The following is a 21,941-nucleotide window of genomic DNA, read 5'->3' on the forward strand; positions in this document are numbered from 1 at the left end:
TGTAATATCTTTTCTTTCAAATTAATTAATTTTATCAATAATTTCTTATTACGCCTTATTTGTTACTTCTTCTTTGCAATATTTACCATGTTGATATTATATGAAAAGAAAAAAAGCTTTAAACATGCTTGTAGAGTTGGAATCAAAATATATACTATATTTTTTACTTATAGCTCTACTTCCAACTCTATTTTAAGTACCAACTAAAGTATCAATCAAAGCCCCTCCTTCTATTCTCTTATTTTCTTTCTCTATAATTCAAATAAATCAAAAAAATTCCAAATACCTTCTACCTCAAGCTTTTTATATTGAATTCATCAAATATGTACTGTATTTTGTAGAGTTTGCTTGAAAATGTACTAAGATCCTAGCTTTGGAAGATAAGATAGAACTTACAATAAGAAGATTCTAATAATTCGAATAGAATTTTAAACAATCTCCAAGTAAATTATAACAATGCTAATCAATATTTAATTAAATTTTAAAAGAATCTTAAAGAATTTATCATAAAATTTTTAAGAAATCATAAAATAACCTTAAAAAAATACATATATAAAATATAATAATCTTAAAGAAATAATAAAATAAAAATCTTAAAAAAATAACAAATAAATATTTTAAAAAATATCAAAATTATAATTATAATTAAATCCTAATAAAATTTTAATGTAACCCTCAACAAATCATAATAAAATCTTAAACCAATCCTAATCAAATTCTAAACCAATCCAAATGAAATCTTAGACCAAATCCTAATTAAATCCTAAATTAATACTAATTAAAATTTAATAAAATCTTAAATCTTAACTAAATCTTAATCAAATTTTAAATCAATTCTAATTAAATTCTAATCAAATCTTGAATCCTAATTAAATTCTATTAAAATACTAATCAAAATCTTAATTAAATCTTGAATTCTAATCTTAAACTTAATTCTAATATATTTCTATACTTATTCTAATCAAATCCTAATAAAATTTTAAATAAATCATAATCAAATCCTATGTAAATCCTAAATCTTAGACTATATTTAATCAAATCTTAAATTCTAAATCAAATCCTAATAAAATCCTAAATCTTAAAAAAACTCTTAATAATATCTATAGTAGATTGAAACCTCAACAATTAATATTCAAACTATTGATATTGACTCAAGTTTTTTATACTTTTCAAAAAATGAGTTGAAAAAAAGCACTAAAAAAATGAGATCAATCACAAATACCTATTGAAAGAAATATAAGATAATCAATTTAAAAGCTGAGCAACTTCCTTCTCAAACCTTAATATTGAGCTCTTAGTACCAATATTTTCTTTTTAAATCATTTAATTACTTTAAAAATTATCAAATATACTAAAAATCAAGTCTATTATCTATATAAATAAATTTCACTTCAATCTAGCTAATAAATTATTAAAGAACTTAAAAACTCTTATTGACTTTTAAATTCTAATTTTTGAAATCTCAACCTTTTTAAATTTTAGTAACCTTTAACCTAATAATTCAATTAGGCTCAAATTCATAGCATATATTCAGCACAAATATATTCACAAAATTAAAAAAAATTCACATATAGATCTAATATAAAACTCAAGAAATTGTCCAAAATGTCAATTCTATTTTATTTCACAAAAATTAGATTCATCCAAAACAACCTTAATTTTGAAAAACTCTTACAAAGTTATTAAAATCTCAAATCCTTCAAAATTAATCCCTAAAAGAATTTCATCTGGTCTATTTATAAATTTTATTCTTAGATTTGCCAAAGAACCTTGAAAACAACATAGGTGCTTGATTTTGTGCCATAGAGTCTGATTTTGATCCTTATTGGCAGCTACTCCTCTTTAGATTTATTTGAAGTAACTTTTGCTAAAATCAGCTCTTACTTCTTTCTTATAAATGATTACATCTTTTGTTTTTTTTTTTAATTTGTCTTGTTTTTTTAATTTATGGCTATATAAAATAAATGGAATCTATTTTCATAAAAAAAATCTAATACTACAAGATTTATTATTTTTCTATTTTTATTTATGTTTTTTTAATATATATTTTTGATTAAGTTATTTTATAATAATACACACACACACACATATATATATATATATATATATATATATATACATACATATATTTATTTCACCTAATGGCCATATTACTATACAATGTCTTTCAATACATTGGGGGTCAATCGTTCTCTAGGTAGCAACTTATTGTAAATTAGGTCTCTTGAACTCGATTCTCCCCAATATGTAATTTTGCTAGTCTCAAGGTGCCTAAAGCAACTCCTTCTTTCCTTCCTACTAGAAAGTAATAGAAGACCTGACTCTAAATTGGAAGACAACTTGCACTAGGTGCATGCAGTATATGCCTACGTAAATCCTTAGAAAATTGAAGTCCTACTATATTATAGGAGCATGGATAAATTAATGTGAGATCCTTATTATTGACATTGGTCAAGATAAGATTTCCTAATCTATTCATGAGTTACTCAATTAAAATGGATAGAAACCTATTACAAAAAAGATATTCATTTTTCAACATGATTATTTGAAAATAACAAGATATCTTTCTAATCTACTATCACTTACAATGGTCTACAATTTATTATGGATATACATAGATAAACTAATAAATACCTATATAATTAGGTAGAAATAGATAAAAATAGAAAAAAATAGATTAATTTCATAATATCTTTTAGAAAAGCTTCCTAGAAGCTCTATAGATGTTTCTATGATTTTAAATATATTTATAGTTGATTAATAGGTTAGAAACTTGATCAATAAGTTAACTACGTATTAATAGCTTATAGAACAAGCTAACTATGTAGTGTACATATAGAAAACTTACCTTACAAATGAAGATACTATCACAGATATATACATTTATCCCAATAGTTATTTATATGATTAGATAAAAGTAGATAAATATAGATTAATTTCTAAGTCTTTTAGAGAAGCTTCTTGGAAGCTTTATAGATGCAATTTTGACTTTAGATGTCTTTGTAGGTTAGAAATTGGCCAAAAAGTTCACTATGTGTTGGTAGCTTGTGGAACAAGTTAACTTTATACAATAGCTTATGGAATAAGCTAACTATATTGTGCATACATAGATAACTTATCTTACAAGTTAAGACATGTGGCTAAAAAAGTCAACACATATTTGAAGTCTTATAGAATATTGCCAAGTAGCTCTTAGTTAGAGAATATATATGGAGGTAAGAGTGAAGCCTTCTTTACTTTTGTCAATGCCTTTTTAATCTTTAGTCTTATTTCTAGACTTTATAGTCTTTTTGTTTTTGACAATAGTCATTCTAGTTCAATATTATATCATCCATGAGTGACTTTTTAGTTCCTTTCAATAATAGAAGAGTAAATTAAAAATTTTCTTTTTTTGAGATTCATGTCTTTTATAGTTTGATAAGAGTGCTAACATATTATTTTTATCTTATTTTAGAAGTGAGTATATTATCTCATTTCTATTATTATATTTTAAAGGTTTTGAACTATCCACCTTTAAAGAAAAAATCTTATTTTTTAACATTGATCTTTTCTTCAAAAAAAGTGGATTACTCTTCTTTGTGAAAAAATTTATTAGAAGTTATAGATTATCCTCCTCTAATTTAACTTTTTGAATTTATTTGAGTTGTCTATGGAAGGAAAAATTATGGATGCTATTCTTAATAAGAATGAGAATACATTTGCAATTATTGCAAATCTTCATGAGTTTATCAATAGTCTAAAAGTGAAAATCTCATATATTTCCAATGTGAATCATATAGGTATTATGCCTATGCCTATAGAAAAAGTTCAAAGTCTGCAATAAAAATTTGTATAATTAAAAAAAGCAAGTAGATTGACCTTACAACCAAATCCAAGGAGTTTTGCTTCTACAAATATGATAGGGACAAGGATTAGTATGCTTGAAAAGTTTAATGGAACAAGATCAAAATTTTGAAGATTTTTGTAACAAGTCAAGTTCTATTTAAGGTTGCATTCTTTTCAATATCCCTATGGATATACTCAAGTCAGATTCATAGGTACACTTCTAATAAGAAGTGCATTCTCTTACTTTACATCTTTAATGGAAAAAGATTTGTGACTCTTTTATGATTTGAATTTGTTCCTAGAAGTGTTTACGGCTACATTCAAAGAAAGTGATTGAAAAAGAGTAGCAAAGACTAAGTTTTTATCTTAATGGCAAGGATCACAGTCAGCCACCATATATGCTACTGAATTCCAAAACTTTGCTTGTAACATAGATTGGAATGACAAAGCCCTTGTCAATCAATTTTGATATGAGTTGAAGGATAATATCAAAGAATTATTATTAATAATGCCAAAGATAAAATCTTTAGAATAATTTATTGCTCAAGCTATTGCATGTGACAAATAATTATTTAAAAGACATCAAGAAGAAAGTTATGGCTGAAAAAGAACAAATCAAATAATGATGGCAACTCCTAAGTTTTTAGAAACTTATTTATCAAAGTTGAAATCAATACAAATTGATACGATACATTTTAAATTTCTCATAGAGCAAGAAAAGAATCAACGACATCAAAAGAGCTTATGCTTATATTGTAAAAAAACTAAATAAACTGCTCAACATTTTTTTAAAGAAACAATGTAATTACAAAATGAGAAGCACCAATGTCAAATAAGACAATGTGTCAGAAAACAAGTTGCTCTAGCTACAATAGAGATCATGCAGCTGGAATCATGTACAACATCTAGTAAAGGTCCTATTCTCTCCTTTGATTCATCACCTTGTTTTATAATTGAAATCTATTTAGGACCAAAAAATCACAAACTCTTACCTTTTTTGGATTTAGGAACCTCGGCTTGTTTTATAGATGAAGACTTTGTAAAAAAACAAGATATATTGTTAGTTAAGAAAATCAAACTTGTATATGTAGAAGTAATAGATGGACATTCATTGTCTTCTAAGGATGTTACATATGAAACTATTTCTATAGAGGTAGTAACTAGTGGTCACAATAATTTAATAATATTTAATGTAATTAAATCTCTTTCTAAACTAATCATTTTAGGATTATTGTAGTTAAAAAGATATAACCTTCAAATAGACTAGATTTCTTACAATCTTGATTTCTTCCATAGTTTAGTCCAAGGTCCTGCTATGCAAATAAAAATCTATAAGTCTAATACATCCAAATCCTTATTGGTAGATGCGAGAGCTTTCAAGAATGCTACAAATGAAGGTCCATCTTTTGTTATATATGCGACACCTATTAGTGATGGTAAGAAGATATCAAGTTATATTCCTAATTAGTATCAAGAGTTTTAAGACGTTTTTAAAAAGTAGAATACAGATATTCTTCCAAAGCATCGTTCTTATGATTGTACCATCAATCTTCAAAAAACTCAACTACTATTTGGACCAATCTATAGCCAAACAAAAAATGAGTTAGTTGCATTCAAAAAGTATATTGATGAGAACTTGGCTAAGAACTTTATATGCCATTCTGAATTTCCAGTATGTTCTTCTATCTTATTTTGGAAGAAAAAAGACAGATCTTTGCGAATGTGTGTGGATTATTGAAGACTTAAGAAGATCACCATCAAGAATAGATATCTTCTATCTTTGATTTAAGGATTTTTTGATCAACTAAATCAAGCAAAAATCTATACAAAAATAGATCTATGAGGGGAATATAACTTGGTTTGCATCAAAAAAGGAGATGAATGGAAGACTATTTTTCAAACTAGGTATGGACATTTTGAATATAATGTCATATCTTTTGGACTCATAAATGCACCAATTAATTTTTAACATCTAATGAATGATGTCTTTCATGAGTTTCTTGATGATTTTATCATTTTTTATTTAGATTATACTCCATTTAGTAGCTTTTTCATTCCAAGAAATTTTTAGCAGCCAAAATTAACTATGAAATCCACAACGAAGAACTTCTTGTAATTATGGATTCATTTCAAGAATGGCATTATTATCTAAAAGGCGCTTCAAGTATAGTCACAATATATAGAGATCACAAAAACCTCAAGTATTTCATGTTGGCATGTATTTTGAATCGTCGCCAAGCTTATTGAAGCATGTCATTATCAAGATTTGATTTCAAGATATCAACCTAAAATACAACAAGGTTTATTAGTTGCTCTTTTTAGATGCTCTTATCTTGTATCAAAAGAAGGAGATGTATCTTTTGATCAACAAAGAACAATCCTCTTGAAGCTAGAACATTTTCAACTTTGAACAATAAAATCAACATTGATTGTTGATTAAACCTTTGTCAAATAAATTTAATCAAGTATGTCTTTTGATCTTCTTGTTCATGATATCAAGAATCTTTCTTCTAAGTCTCAAGATGTTTCAAAGTTCAAGTTCAAGAACAACCTACTCTACTTTGAAAGATGCTTATATATTCCAAAAAGAGAAGTACATTTACATATTCTTCAAGCTCGTCACAACTTTTGAGTAGCAAGATATTTTAGATATAACAAGACTTTAGAGCTTATATCCAAAGATTTTTGGTGGTTGCAAATGTGAAAGGTGTTAAAGACTTTGTCCATTCATGTAATGTTTCTTTAAGATCAAAAACTCTTTGTCATCGAGCCTATGGACTTTTCCAACCATTGCCTATAATTGAACAACCATGATCTTCTATTTCTATGGATTTTATTATAATTCTTCGAAGTTCAAGTTCATATGATTCTATATTTGTAATCATAGATTGCTTCACCAAAATGATACTTTTGTATCATATATAAAACTTATTTCAGATAAAAAAGTAGCTAAGTTTTTTATTAGAAATATATATCGCTATTATGGATTGCAAAAGGATATTGTATCAAATAGGGAGACTCAATTTGTATCATAAATTTAGAAAATTCTATTGAAGATTCTTAATATAGATTTAAAGATCTCTTTGACTTTTCATCCTCAAACTGATTGACAAACAAAATGGGTGAATCAAGTTCTGGAGCATTATTTGAGGTATACCATCAATTATCATCAAAATTATTGAACAACTCTTTTGCCATTAGCAGAGTTTGCATACAATAATTTGGTATATTCTTCTACTCAACAAATACCTTTTTTTATAAATTATGGTTATCATCCATGACTTGATACTTTTAACTTTTCAAAATTTGATAATCTTGTGGCGCAAGATTTAGAAAATTATTTGTTAGAGTTACATACAAGAATCAAGACACAATTAAAAGAAGCTTAAGAACTACAAAAGACCTGTATGGATGCTTATCATAAGGAATAACCACAATTCAATATGGGTGACAAGGTATGGTTGTTTCGTCACAATATCAAGACTACTTGTCTTTATGATAAGTTGGACTATCGTAGGCTGAGATCTTTTCCTATTTGTAAAGAAATCAATCCTATTGCTTATCGATTATATCTACCAAATTCTATGAAGTTCTACTCTGTATTTTATGTGTCCTTTCTTGAGTTGTATAAGATATTGAATATCTCGGGAACAAGATAAATGCCACCTCTTCTTATAGAAGTGGATAATAATCAAGAGTTTAAGGTGGAAGAAGTCTTAGATTCAAGGCGACGCCAAAATAGGTTGAAATATCTTGTTCATTGGCATAGATATGATATTAGCAAATAAACATGGTAGCCAACAAAGAAACTTACAAATGCAATAAAGAAGGTTGGTGCCTTTCATCAATAATATCCATCAAAATCAAGATGAAGAATTGCAAAGATCCATAAAAGATGATGATCGCTCGTCATAGAACTAGTTCCTAGAAGGAGAGGTAATGTCATGGTGTCATGTTGTGGTTCGGCTATTATATGAAAATAATGTAATTATGTACTTAATATATAATTTATAAAGTAACATGGTGAGAGCCATGTTAGTAGATTTTAGTTGGTTGTAGAATATAATTTGATTATTACCTTGAAAAGAAGTTGTTTAAAAAGATTACTATAGAATTTTTATAACTTTAATTTCCTTTTGATAGTGGCTTTTAAGATTGGTTTTAGTTGATAGTAACTTCTAATGATTTAAAGTCACCTTTGTTAGACATTGGTGATCTTTGAAAACTTATTTTGGTTCTTTTATTTGATATTTAGAGCATGAATTATTTAAATCTTATAAGAAAAAGGATTGAAGAAGGATTTTTGGTAGCAAAAGGAGTATTTAGGGCACCAATATAGATGAACGGAGATGGATGATGAAAATCTCCTTTCCTATTGGTCTAAAATTATGACCAATGGGCTTTGAGGAGGCTACCTAAGGCCATATTAGGGATTAGAATTAGTTTCTCAAGGCCATTCAAGCTCTAAAGGCTAAGATCAATAAGTTTAGATTTTTGGCTATGGTTTTGGTGCAAGTTTTGTATGGTTTGGAATTGATATAAAGGAGATATAGGCGCTCAAAGTTAAGGTGTTGATTTGGGAGCTACTGTCACTCTTTTTGTCATAACACACGCATATGGATAGCAATTGAGGATCGGCAATGGCAACTAGAGAGATCACTTTTGCGGCTACACTTTTTGTAATTGCTTATTAGATTTCAAGTTGAAATAAAGGAGTTATTGGATTTTGAACTTAGTACATGTAATCTAAGGATAGTAAGTAACCCGATTTATTAGTGGTTGTAACTTGAGCTATATCTTGAGCAATTTGAAAAGGTTTTGGTTCAAAATTTTAGGAAATGTGTAATTTCATGTTAATAAACTTTGTACATAAGTTTTATGAAATTTGAGTGTTGGATTCTTGAGATATTAAGAAAATAATGCTCAGGTACTTGTAAATTAGAGTTTAGAGCATCTGCTAGGGTTTCTTAGATGCCAAAAGATCGGAAGTGAATTTGTAGTTGATTTTTTTTGTAATAAAAGTTAAGAAAAAATTCTACCTATTTTATATATTTGAGGCAAATTAAATAGTTAGATCAAGAGATATGAATTTCTAAAATTTGAGACAAGAAAACCCTTTGTGGAAAAAATATGTTTTGAAGGGATTTTGTTATATTTTAAATTTTATGCAAAATAAAGGAGTTTTGGAAGCGAAGAAAAGATTAATGTAAAATTTTAAGTTACACTCTCTATAGCTAGATATCCAGTGTATTCCAAGAAAGCAAATCATGCCATACGACAATGGATTTATATATTTATTCCAATAATTACTTATATGATTAGGTAGAAATAGATAAATATAGATTAATTTCATAAAGTTTTTAGAGTAGCTTCTTAGATGCTTCTTAGATGCAATTTTGACTTTAGATATGTTTGTAGGTTAGAAACTTGGCCAACAAATTCACCACGTGTTGGTAACTTATGGAACAAGTTAATTCCATGTAATAGCTTATAGAATAAGCTTATTTTGTAGTGCATACATAGATAACTTGCCTTACAAGTTAAGACATGTGGCTAACAAAGTCAACACATATTTGAGGTCCTATAGAATATTGCTATGTAGCTCCTAATTAGAGAATATATATAGAGGCTAGAGTGAAGTCTTCTTTACTCTTGTCAATGCCTTTTTAGTCTTTAGTCTTGTTTCAAGACTTTCTAATCTTCTTGTTTTTGGCAATATCCATTATAGTTCAATATTATATCATCTTTGAGTGATTTTTTAGTACTTTTCAGTAATACAAGAGTATATTGAGGATTTTTTTTTTTTTTTTTTTTTTTTTTTAAATTCATGTGCTTAATAGATACATGTCTTATAAAGTCAACCTGTTTTGAAGGTCCTATAGGACATTACTAGATAGCTCCTAGTTAAGAGTATATATGGAGGCAAGAATGAAGCCTTCTTCACTCTTGTCAATGTATTTTTAGTCCTTAGTTATGTTTCAAGACTTTTTAATTTTCTTATTTTTGGCAATAGCTATTCTAGTTTAGTAATATATCATTTTTGAGTGACTTTCTAGTTCTTTTTAGTATCACTAGAATATATTGAGGATTTCTTTTTTTGATATTTATGTCCTTAATACAATGTGAACTAAAGACCATGCACTTAAAAAAGTGGGTCTCCTCTTGTTGTTGTAGAACAAGATTAATGCAATCAATCTTTTAAAGAATGGAATGAGTATGACAGATGATACAATATACCTTCTGTACCTTAAGCAATCAAAAGAGCCCATCCTACATATATTTTGGAAGTATCTTCTAACACAAAGTCCATGGCAATAGAGCATCTATATTATGAATGTCTTTTTCTCCTCTCAAACAAGTACAGTAACTAAAGTCAATATTAACATGAAAACATAAAATTTTTTCAAACTATATTCTAAAGAAGTTTCAATGGATTTGTGTCATAGACATATATATTTATTTCAATAGTTACTTATATAATTAAGTAGAAGTAGGTAAAATAGAATAATTTCATAAATTCTTCTAGAGAAGCTTCCTAGAAGCTTTATAGACGTAGTTTTGACTTTAGATGTGTTCGTAGGTTAGAAACTTGGCCAAAAAGCTAACCATGTATTGGTAGCTTGTGGAACAAGTTACCTCCGTGTAATAGCTTGTGAAACAAGCCAACTACATGGCGCATACATAGATAACTTCCCTTGCAAGATAAGACATGTGGCTAGCAAAGTCAACACATGTTGGAGGTCCTATAAGACATCACCACATAGCTCTAAGTTAGATAGTATATATGGAGGCAAGAGTGAAGCCTTCTTCACTCTTGTCAATGCCTTTCTAGTCTTAGTCTTGTTTCAAGAATTTATAGTCTTCTTGTTTTTTAGCAATAGCCATTGTAGTTAATATTACAACATCTTTTGAGTGACTTTCTAATTCACTTCAGTAATAGAAGAGTTTATTGAGGATTCTCTTTCTTCGAGATTCATGTCCTTGAAAGTTTGATAATAGTGCTAACATATTATTTCTGTCTTGTTCTAGAAGTGAGTGGATTATTCCACTTCTATTATTATATTTTAAAGGTTACAGACTACCCACCTTTAAACAAAAAATATTCTTTTTTAATACTGATCTTTTACTTAAAGAGAGTGGATTACCTCTCTTTGTGAGATTTATTTTTAGAGGTGTGGATTACCCTCCTCTAATTTAACTTTTGAATTTGCTTGAATTATCTATAGAAGAAGTTCAGAGTCTGCAACAAGAAGTTGTGTAGTATAAAGAAGTAAGTAGATCAACGTCACAACCAAATCCAGGGAGTTTTGCTTCTACAAGTATGATAGGAACAAGGATTAGTATGCTTGAGAAGTTTGATGGAACAAGATCAAAAATTCAAAGATTTTTATAACAAGTCAAGATCTATCTAAGGTTGCATCCTTTCTAATATCCTGATGGATTTATCTAATCAGATTTATAGGCTCATTACTATTAGAAAGTACTCTCTCTTGGTTTACACCTTTAATGGAAAAAGATTCACGACTCCCTTACGATTTGAATTCATTTCTAGAAGTGTTTATGGCCACATTTGGAGAAAGTGATCAAGAATAAGTAGCAAAAACCAAGCTTCTATCTTTATGACAAGGATCACGATCAGCCACTACATAAGCTACCAAATTCCAAAATCTTGCTTGAGACGTGGACTAGAATGACAAAGCACTTATCAACCAATTTTGATATGGATTAAAGGATAGCGTCAAAGATTTATTATTAAAAATGTCAAAAGTAAAATCTTTGAAACAATTTATTACTCAAGCCATTGCATGCAACAATCATTTATTTGAAAAGTATCAAGAAAAGAGATTTAGTTCGAGAGGAACAATTCAAGTAATGGCGGCAGTTCCTAAGTTTTTTGAAACATATTCATCAAAGCTAGAACCAATGCAAATTGATATGATACATTTTAAACTTCTCATAAAGTAAGAAAAGACTCGACGTCGCCGAGAGGGATTATGTTTATATTGTGGAGAAGCTAAACACACTGCTCAATATCGTCCAAAGAAGCAACACAATTACAAAATGAGAAGCACAATTATCAAAGAAGATAGTGTATTTAAAAACGAGTTTCTCCAACTACAATAGGGACAATGCGGCTGGAATCATGTGCAACACCTAGTAAAGGTCCTATCCTCTCCTCAAATCCCTTACTTTGTTTTATAGTAGAAGTATATTTAGGACCTAATAATCACAAAGTCTTTGCCTTGTTAGATTCAGAAGCCTCAGCATGTTTTATTGATGAAGATTTTGCCAAAAATCAAAAAATATCTTTAGTAAAGAAAGTAAAATCCGTACATGTAGAAGTCATAGATGGTCGTTCGTTGTCTTCTGGAAATGTTACCCATGAAACTATTCCTTTAGATATAGCAATTAAAGATCATAATAGTATAGTAGTATTTAATATAATAAAATCTCCCTCTAATCTGATTATTTTAGGATTATCATAGATAGAAAAATATAACCCTCAAATAGATTGGATTTCTCATAACCTTAACTTTTCTGATAGTATAATCCAAGATCGCATTAGCAAACTAAAAGTATGTAGGTTCAGTACGTCCAAAACTTTACTAATAGGTGCAAAAGCTTTCATGCATGCTACAAAAGAATGATCATCTTTTGCTACATATGCTACACCCATTTCTAATGGTGAAACAACGTCGAGTGGTATTCCTAAGCAATATTAAGAATTCCAAGATGTTTTTGAAAAGAAGAATGTAGATATTCTCCCTGAGCATGGATCTTACGATTGTTCAATTGATCGGCAAGAAGGAGCTCAATCACCATTTGGACCAATCTATAGCTTCTCGCAAAATGAGTTGGCTGCATTAAAGGAATACATTGATGAGAATTTGGCAAAAACTTCATATGCCATTCTAAATCTCTAGTAGGGACTTCTTTCTAATTTGTGAAGAAGAAAGATAGATCTCTACAAATGTTTGTGGATTATCAAGGACTCAACAAGATCACCATCAAAAATAGGTATCTTTTACCTTTGATTTCAAGACTTCTTGACTAACTCAATCAAGCAAAGATCTATACTAAAATAGATCTACAAGGAGCTTATAACTTAGTTTGTATCAAAGAAGGAGTTGAATAGAAGACTGCTTTTCGAATTAGGTATGGATATTTTAAATATAATGTCATGTCTTTTGGACTCATGAATGTACCGACCACTTTTCAACATCTTATAAATGATGTTTTTCATGAGTTTTTAGATGATTTTATTGTTTGCTATTTAGATGACATTCTAATCAACTCTAAGAACACAGAAGAATATGAGCTTCATATTCGTTGCATATTACAGAAACTTAGAGATGTATGATTATATGCCAAATTAGAAAAGTGTGTATTCCACACTATTCAAGTTGACTTCTTAAGATACATCATTTCCAACGAAGGCCTTATGATGGATCCTAAGAAGGTTCAAACTATCATAGTTTGGAAGATTTCAAGAATAGTATGAGATGTGCAGTGCTTTTTGGGTTGTGCTAATTACTATCGAATCTTCATCAAGAAATTTTCTCAAGTTGGAGCTCCACTTATACGTTTGACTTGTAAAGACAAACTTGAGTGGAATAAAGAAGCAGAAGCAGCATTTGATGTTTTAAAGAAGGAATATATTTTTGCACCAATCTTATATTTTGTTGACTTCTCCAAGGTATTTTTTATGAAAATAGACGCGTTAGATTTTGCTATATATGTCGTGTTGTCACAAATGGGAATAGATGAAAAACTCCATCCAATAGCTTTTCATTTAAGGAAATTTTTAGCAATCGAGAATAATTATGAGATCCATGACAAAGAGCTCTTTGCAATGGTAGATTCATTTCAAGAATGGCATCATTATCTAGAAGGCACCTCAAATCTAGTTACCATGTATACAGATCATAAGAACCTTGAGTACTTCATGTCAGTATGTGTCTTGAATCGTCGTTAAGCCTGTTGGAGCATGTCTTTATCTAGATTCAATTTCAAGATCACTTATCAACCTGAAAAACAACAAAGTCTATCGGATGCTCTTTCTAGATGTTTTTACCTTGTACCAAAAGAAAGAGATGCATCTTTTGATCAACAAAGATCAATTTTCTTGAAGCCCGAGCATTTTCAACTTCAGGCTATAAAATCAACATTAATTATTAATTCAATATTTGTGAAGCAAATTCAATCAAGCATGTCCTCTTGTTTGGGATATCAAGGATACTTCTTCTAAGTCCCATGATACTTCTAAGTTTGAATTCAAGAATAATCTATTATATTTGGAAGGACGCCTATATATTCCAAAAGGTGAAGCCTGATTACATGTTTTTCAAGCTCGTCATGACTTTCCAACAGTAGGACACTTTGAGTACAATAAAACTTTAGAACTAATATCTAAGGATTTTTAGTGGTTGCAAATATGGAAGACAGTCAAAGATTTTGTAGAATCTTGTGATATTTGCTTAAGATCAAAAATTCCTTGTCATTGACCTTATGGACTTTTTCAGCCATTATCTATTCGAGAACAATCATGGTCTTCTATTTCTATGGATTTCATCATAGAACTTTCAATCTCACGTTCTTATGACTCTATATTCGTGATAGTAGATTGTTTTACTAAGATGGCACATTTTATACTATGTACAAAATCTATCACAGGTGAAGAAATAACTAAGCTTTTCATTGACAATATCTATCGCTATCATGGATTGCCAAAGGATATTATATGAGATAGGGGGACTCAATTTGTATCAAGATTTTGGAAAATCCTATTTAAGATTCTAAAAGTGAATATAAAGCTTTCTTCAGCTTTTCATCCTCAAACAGATGGACAAATAGAACAGGTAAATCAAGTTTTGGAGCAATATTTGAGATGTACTATTAACTATCATCAAGATGATTGGACAACTCTTTTATCATTGGTAGAGTTTGCATATAATAATTTGGTACATTCTTCCACTCAATAAATAATTTTTTTTGCCAATTATGGTCATCATCTACGTCTTGATACTTTTGACTTTTCAAAAATTGATAATCTTGTGGTGAAAGATTTAGCAAATTGCTTGTCAGAGCTACATACAACAATGAAGATACAATTAAACGAAGCTCAAGAATGACAAAGGACCAACACATATGCCTATCGCAAGAAGCAACCACAATATAATATGGGCGACAATGTATGGTTACTTTGTCGTAATATCAAGACTACTCGTTCTTATGATAAATTAGATTATCGTAGGCTCGGACCTTTTCCTATTTGTGAACAAATCAATCTTGTTGCCTATCGATTACATCTACCGGAGTCTATGAAAATCCACCCTGTATTTCACATGTGTCTTTTGGAGCCTTATAAGATAGTGAATATCTTAGAAGAAGACAAATGACACCTCTTCCTATAGAAGTGGATAATAACCAAGAGTTTGAGGTGGAAGAAGTCTTAGACTCAAGGTGGTACCGAAATAGGTTGGAATATCTTGTTCATTGGCATGGATATGATATTAGTGAACACACATGGGAGCCATCAAAGAATCTTGTAAATGATGCAAAGAAAGTTGAAGTCTTTCATCAAAGACATCCATCAAAACCAAGATAAAGAATAGCAAACCTTTGCTATAAAAGAAACAAGATCAAAAGAAAATAACATTCTATCTTCTATATTTTATTATAGCTTCTGTGTATTTGTGATGAGATGGGGCACCAACAACTATCAGATTCAATTCAAGAGCTTTCATTTATAAACTTACTAGACGAGACATTGTGATTGTAACAAACTTTATAAAGACGAAATCGAGATGAAGATCCTTAAGAATGACATGTCCTTCCTCGAATAGATGGCAAGATACAACGTGTTTGGAATCATGACCTTGGAAGAGAATCTCAATGTTTAGTGATTTTATTAAAGGTAGGAACTACTCCTAATGGTATTCCAAATGTTTTATTTGAAGGAAGTTATGAAGGCCTTCACAATGATCAAATAATAGGGTATTCTTCTCGCCTTGGTATGGGATACTATAGATGGTTGAGAGGACCTATCAACCATCTTCGAAGAGAGCAAAGATTGGAGTATGTAGCAAATATAATTCGCTGCATCTTGGACTTATTCAACATATGAAAATCACTCCTCGTGGAACTCGTCTCTAGAAGAGGGGGTAATGTCACGAACATATATATTTACCTCAATAGTTACTTATATGATTAAGTAGAAGTAGGTAAAATAAAATAATTTCATAAAGTCTTCTAGAGAAACTTCCTAGAAGCTTCATAGACGTGGTTTTGACTTTAGATGTGTTTGAAGGTTAGAAACTTGGCCAAAAAGCTAACCATGTATTGGTAGCTTGTGGAACAAGTTACCTCCGTATAGGAGCTTATGGAACTAGCCAACTATGTGGCACATACATAGATAACTTGTCTTGCAAGATAAGACATGTCGCTAGTAAAGTCAACTTATGTTGGAGGTCCTATAGGACATCGCCACGTAGCTTAGTTAGATAGTATATATAGAGGTAAGAGTGAAGCCTTCTTCACTCTTGTCAATGCCTTTTTAGTCTTAGTCTTGTTTCAAGACTTTCTAGTCTTCTTGTATTTTTGCAATAGCCATTCTAGTTAATATTACAACATCTTTTGAATGACTTTCTACTTCTCTTCAGTGATAGAAGAGTGTATTGAGGATTCTCTTTCTTCGAGATTCATGTGCTTGATAATTTGTCAAATATAGATGATACTTAAAATTGTCATCTTCTTGAGCCTTTTACTAAAACAAAATAATGCATCATTTAATCAAATTCATTGGCACTTAAATAAATCCTCCCATTAGATATGGATAAATCTTATTAATTATAAACATGTCAAATAGAAGAAAGTAAAAATTCAAGGCTATCATTTGTTAGCTATGGAAAGTAAACTTGAGTATAATTTCTACAACATGTAGTGTAGTACCAAGGTATTGGCAACATAGGTGGCCAACCATCTTCACTAAATTCTTATAGGGCCCTATTAGGACTTTGTTTTTCAATTACCATAGACGTGAACAAGCTTAGGCTTGGTCAATAGACTAATCATTGATTTTTTTAGACTGACACACCTTACTAATCAATAGCTAGTTACTACTAATCACCACTAATTCCTAACTTTGTTGTTTCCCTTATATTGCATATACTTGAGTGGTTGTACTATTTGTTTATGCAATGAAACTAGTGCTTATTTGTACCTAAAGAAAAAAAAAAAAAAAAAAAAAAAGAAAAGAAGAAAGGATAAGTGATGAAGTGAGATCACACATTATTAGATGTATAAAAGTCGTGAATTCTTGTCAATACATAATGTCACCGTGACCTTATATCGTATGGGTTTGGAGTGGTGAGCCGGCCGTATATGCCACGCGTTCCAGGACAGCGTTGCAGAGGATTGTCGGTACAACAGCGTGGAACTGGCACAAGGGCTGCCTGGAACTTGCGATATATCAATGGCTGCGGGGATCGTCAACACTATCTGTTTGAATGACGAGTGGAAGTGGATTACTTGCTGTCCGCGCAAAATTCTCCGCCAGTTTCGGGTAATTTATAAAATCTTGGGATACACCCCTCGTCCTACAACAAACAGGGCTGCACATCCTGTCCACCTCGTGTGCTCGCTAAATTTGCTCCTTCCCTTGCGAACCCCAGCTTGTAACGCTGCACTTCTGTCTCCTTGCATTGCGTATGAATCTGCATTTCTCCGTCGCCTCCGGCTCTCTGTGACCCGGATTTTGGTTTGTGAGTTTGGGGAGTTCATTTCCCTCCTGCTGTATCTATTGAACCTGATTCCAGCGCTGCGAGTTTTGCAACATTGGGTTTTCAGTCTGCAAAGGTCGGTCTGCAATCAGAGAGTGCGGGTGTGATTAAGAACTTGTGAGATTTTAGTTTTTTGTGGTGGATTAGCCCATCTCCGCTTTCGTGTCATTTCTTTCTGGGGGGAACTTTCGACACATAGCAGCAATGGCCACTGATCAGCGAATCAACAAAACTGCCGCTTTGGAGGCCGTGACTCCCGAGGAGTTGCGCAAGCAGGGGAAGCCTTCCAGAAACCCTCTGAAGTGGTTCAGTAATTCGAAGGCAAGGCCCAGCAGAAGTTCCAGTTCGAAGGGGTCCCAGGCGAGCCCCGACCCCTCTAAGCCCAAGCCTGTTATTGTGGTGAACTACTTTCCGACAACAAACAGCGCTCGAATGCGGCTTTAGTTGACCAAACAAGCGGTACACATTGTGAAATTTGTACTTGGGCCAGAGTCAGGGATATGCACTGGAGGAAAGTACAAGAGATCCCGAACGCCGGGTTTGTTTCTCCAATTCTCGGCACCAACTATGACTGAATCTGCAAGCACTGCTCCAACATGTAAAGTTTCGATATCCTTTGCTCCAATTTTACAATCTACTGAAAGAAAGCGCTTCGCCTCGAGTACTTCGACATATGGAGCATCAACCTCAAAAATTCTGTGACACTCGCCCTATGTTCGCAAATATGACATCTACACAGGCAACGTCAGATTCCAAACAACGGCAGTTTTCGCAACTTGTCACATGCTGGCAGGTCTGTGAACATCGCTACAAAACTATTGCCTGAAGGAATCCGCTGAGGCCGAAACGTTGAATGGACTCATCCTACACACGCGACACGAGAAATTGACACAAAGAAACTAATCAGAATACACAATGCATGCTAGTGGCAACGTAGTACGTGAAACTTGCAGCAAGTGACTCATTTAATAAACAGTTTTGAGAAAATTATGTGAAATATGTGATGTCAAGTGTGCAATCTTCCTTGACGAACTAATTTGAAGTGAACCTAGTTCACTATTTTTGCACATTGATCGGTTGAAAAGTGAAACAGCTTCTGATCCAATCTGAAATTCATATCGTAGAGTTCTTTCATGTTTGCCATGAGACAGCATCCAAGTCATGTGATATTCCTGCTGTATCTCCGACGCTAGTGTATCGGCCAAGAAAATTTTTTAGGGACACGAATAGTGCCCGGAGCTCCTTCAGATCGCAAGATTTTTATCAAATGTAAATAAAAATCCGAGACCTTGAAGGGCTTCGGACCAGGAAGAGAGGATTGAGAACCATAGAGAACATTGGGAACCGGGTAAGGGAACTCCATCTTTCTGCTCCATCGCTTTCCGTTGGTCAATGGCCATGGCGTGACTTGTCCAAGCAAATAGATTTTGTTAACACTGTCTTGTGCTTGGATTCACCATCTCGCTTACACCAGCGCAAAGATTTTGCATTCGGGGCTGAATTCAAGGTAAGTCTTGTGCCCATGTGCTTAGTTTCATCGTCAACTTTGTTACTACGTTGCTACGTTGAAATTCTGTCACTCCTCGCGGAAGTAGTAGGGAGCAGATGCTGTCGATGTCTTGGGCAGACTGTAAGTGGACACAATCTCGTGATGGGAATTTGAGAAGCTCGTGGTATAGAAGCACTATGTGTTGCGCACTAGAATCTACTGTATTGCTCTCAGAAGCTGCTGTCAGCAACAATTTCTTGTCGCCTTTTTGGCAATGTGACTTATCTTCTTCCGCTTTCAATCCCGAAAGAAGTTGAGTTTGTTGCAGGTTCGCTCGTGCTGCAAGTTTCTGGGCGGTGGTCAATCGAATGTTCCTGTATATCACTGAATGGGAATTTCATTTCCTTGGATAGACATTGCCTGTAACAAATTGTGCCGCCGATCTTGTGTGATTGTATGTTTGTTTATTTGTTGAGTTGCGTTCGCAGGAGAATCAATTCAATTCAATCATGACGACCATTTGCCAGGCAGTTTCCGCAAGTGGATTGTTTTTGCCTTCTGTTACCGACAATGGTTGGCGACTAAAAGGAGCTTCGCAGCTTATGACTCAGGTACAACTTAAGCTACCAATTCCGAGGTGGTTGGCGTCTCATCCGCCTCTGTGCATAATGGGTCGTTTCTTAAATTCCTTTGTGTGGTGATGCCCAACATTCGTGAGAGTTTTGCAACTGCAATTAGTGTTTACTTCTAGGATAGGCTTACAAACTCATTGTTTCTACAAAGGTTTTAGCAGGTTGAATGTTGTCTTTCAAGATTCAGCCCATTTCTCGTCCTCGTTTGAAATTCAGTGCTGCTTAACAAAGTACTGATTCTAGGGCAAATATCACATAACAGGGAGTTGGCTCCAGGATATCTACGAGAACTTTGCAACGGAATTGTGTGACCTTCTGTTCCAGTAACAACTTTCCTTCAGATGATGCGAACAAATCTTTGGTGAGTGTTTGTGGAACTTTTGAATATTTGTTATTAAATATTCTAGTCGTTGAAATTATGTCCATTACAGTTTTGTGCACAGAAAGAGTAATCACGTTTTGTTTATTGATGAAGTACTTATGTCTCATGACATCTCTTGAGTTGAACTCAAAGGCACATACTAGTTTAGGTGCGTTTGTGCTCATCTTCTTCAATACGCAGTAGAGGGTACTGATGCCTACTGCGTATTCGCAGGGAAAAAATATCGAAAACTTGGCGTGGTGGGAGAAAGTCAACACTGCTGCAGTTGGAGTAATTTTGGGAGTTGGCATTGGTGCATCTTCTCTTGCTTTGCCAGCATTTGCAGATTTTTTGGTAAGTTTTATTTGATTAGTTCTCAAAACATGTCCCTTAAGATGAAAGTTGAAGGGAGGTTTGTGAGACCCTTGCTCAGAGTTATTTGTGCCGAAAACTCAACGCTGAGTTTAATTGCTTGAATGGTCTGTTCGCATCAGAGCTTCGATCACGCTGATTTACGTGGCAGAGATATGTCTAATCAAAATTTAAGAGGCGTTGTATTCGCAGGTACGTGAACGATTAGAACAATTCCTTTTGAAATGATGAAACTCGTATCCTGATGTTTATACTTGACTGCGAATTGTCCTGTGAGCGCGGATTTTGCATTTGGTAATAGTGGCAGATTCAAAGGTAACAGCAGATTTCGCTGCTGAATCATTGAATTATCAGGAGATCTCAAAATTTTGTTCAGCATGTGACTGTAGGAAGATAAACCTGGAGGGGTCGACTATGGACGGCAGCACGGACACTTTCGCGGGTTTTGAAGGTGGCAACTTGAAGAATAGTTCCTGGCAAGTAGCTAGCTCAATATATTTTCCCTTTCATTATAAACGTGTTTTTTTACACGTTTGGTAGTTTGTTAGGACACTGTTCCTCACTGTTGTAATAATCATAACTTATCCTGCACCTCTAAGAGGCTTGAACAAGATTTGATGAAAGTGACTATACTGCAGATTTATACATTATTGTTGTGATACTAATGAAAAACTTTCTTTGCAGGATACGGGCTTTTGCAGATCGTGTAGTCTTCCGTGGTGCAAATCTAGAAAATGGTATATATCCAAACGACCCCTTTGATAGCCTTCGCAGTTCTGGAGATTCTTGTTGAAAGACATGTTTGGTAGAGAAACCGTTCTTCTACACTCTTGTTTTTAGTTGAACCGATTTGCTTCAGCCAATGTGCAGTTAGCATTTAGCGCACCTTATGCACCATTGATGTGTGATTGATGCAGCGAATTTCACGGATGCTGTTTTATCTGGATCTCAGTTCGATGGTAAGCTCACTTTTTCCACCTATTGTCTCCACATAGGATTGTCAACTGCTTACACAAGGTGTGGAGTAACGTCCTTGCTTAACTGAACGACTTCAGTACACAAAAATTGTGGTTCTAAAACGCTGTGAAATTTGCAGGGGCTGACATTACGGGAGCCGATTTTACAGATGCTCTTGTGGACAATTATCAACGTTTGCAGATGTGTAGAAGAGCCAAGGGCGTTAATCCTACCACGGGTGTTGCAACTCGTGAGAGTTTGTTCTGTTGAGATTTAGCAGATTTAGAAGTTGGCGGTTTGATGCCTGGCTGATTCTCTAGAAGATAAAATTAAGAGTACTCATTTCATGAATATACTGACTGTACAGAAAATTGAATGTGAACCATAATATTAAACTGTTCAATGTCTGCCATTGAAACACTAACCTAAGGTTTTTGTTTATTAATACTAATCCCATGTAAATATCTCTTTCGAAACATGTCGATCATTGTAGTTTTTGAGATATTTTTGGTTGTTTTCTAGCA

The 21,941-nt window shown here is 32.5% G+C and overlaps 1 protein-coding gene across 1 annotated transcript; it reads left to right on the forward strand.

The window, feature by feature from the left end:
- The first annotated feature begins 18,106 nt into the window (after positions 1 to 18,106).
- On the forward strand, positions 18,107 to 21,868 carry LOC112277184 (uncharacterized). The gene is made up of 11 exons (XM_073531443.2): positions 18,107 to 18,144; positions 18,346 to 18,399; positions 18,915 to 19,113; positions 19,584 to 19,706; positions 19,990 to 20,088; positions 20,323 to 20,442; positions 20,583 to 20,652; positions 20,837 to 20,936; positions 21,145 to 21,197; positions 21,378 to 21,419; positions 21,557 to 21,868. The coding sequence occupies exons 1-11, from the start codon at positions 18,107 to 18,109 to the stop codon at positions 21,685 to 21,687; spliced, it is 1,029 nt and encodes a 342-aa protein (XP_073387544.2). The 3' UTR covers positions 21,688 to 21,868.
- Positions 21,869 to 21,941: the final 73 nt, after the last annotated feature.

Source organism: Physcomitrium patens, chromosome 25 (genome assembly GCF_059467195.1).
Source record: "Physcomitrium patens ecotype Gransden chromosome 25, ASM5946719v1, whole genome shotgun sequence".
NCBI classification, from domain to species: Eukaryota; Viridiplantae; Streptophyta; class Bryopsida; order Funariales; family Funariaceae; genus Physcomitrium; species Physcomitrium patens.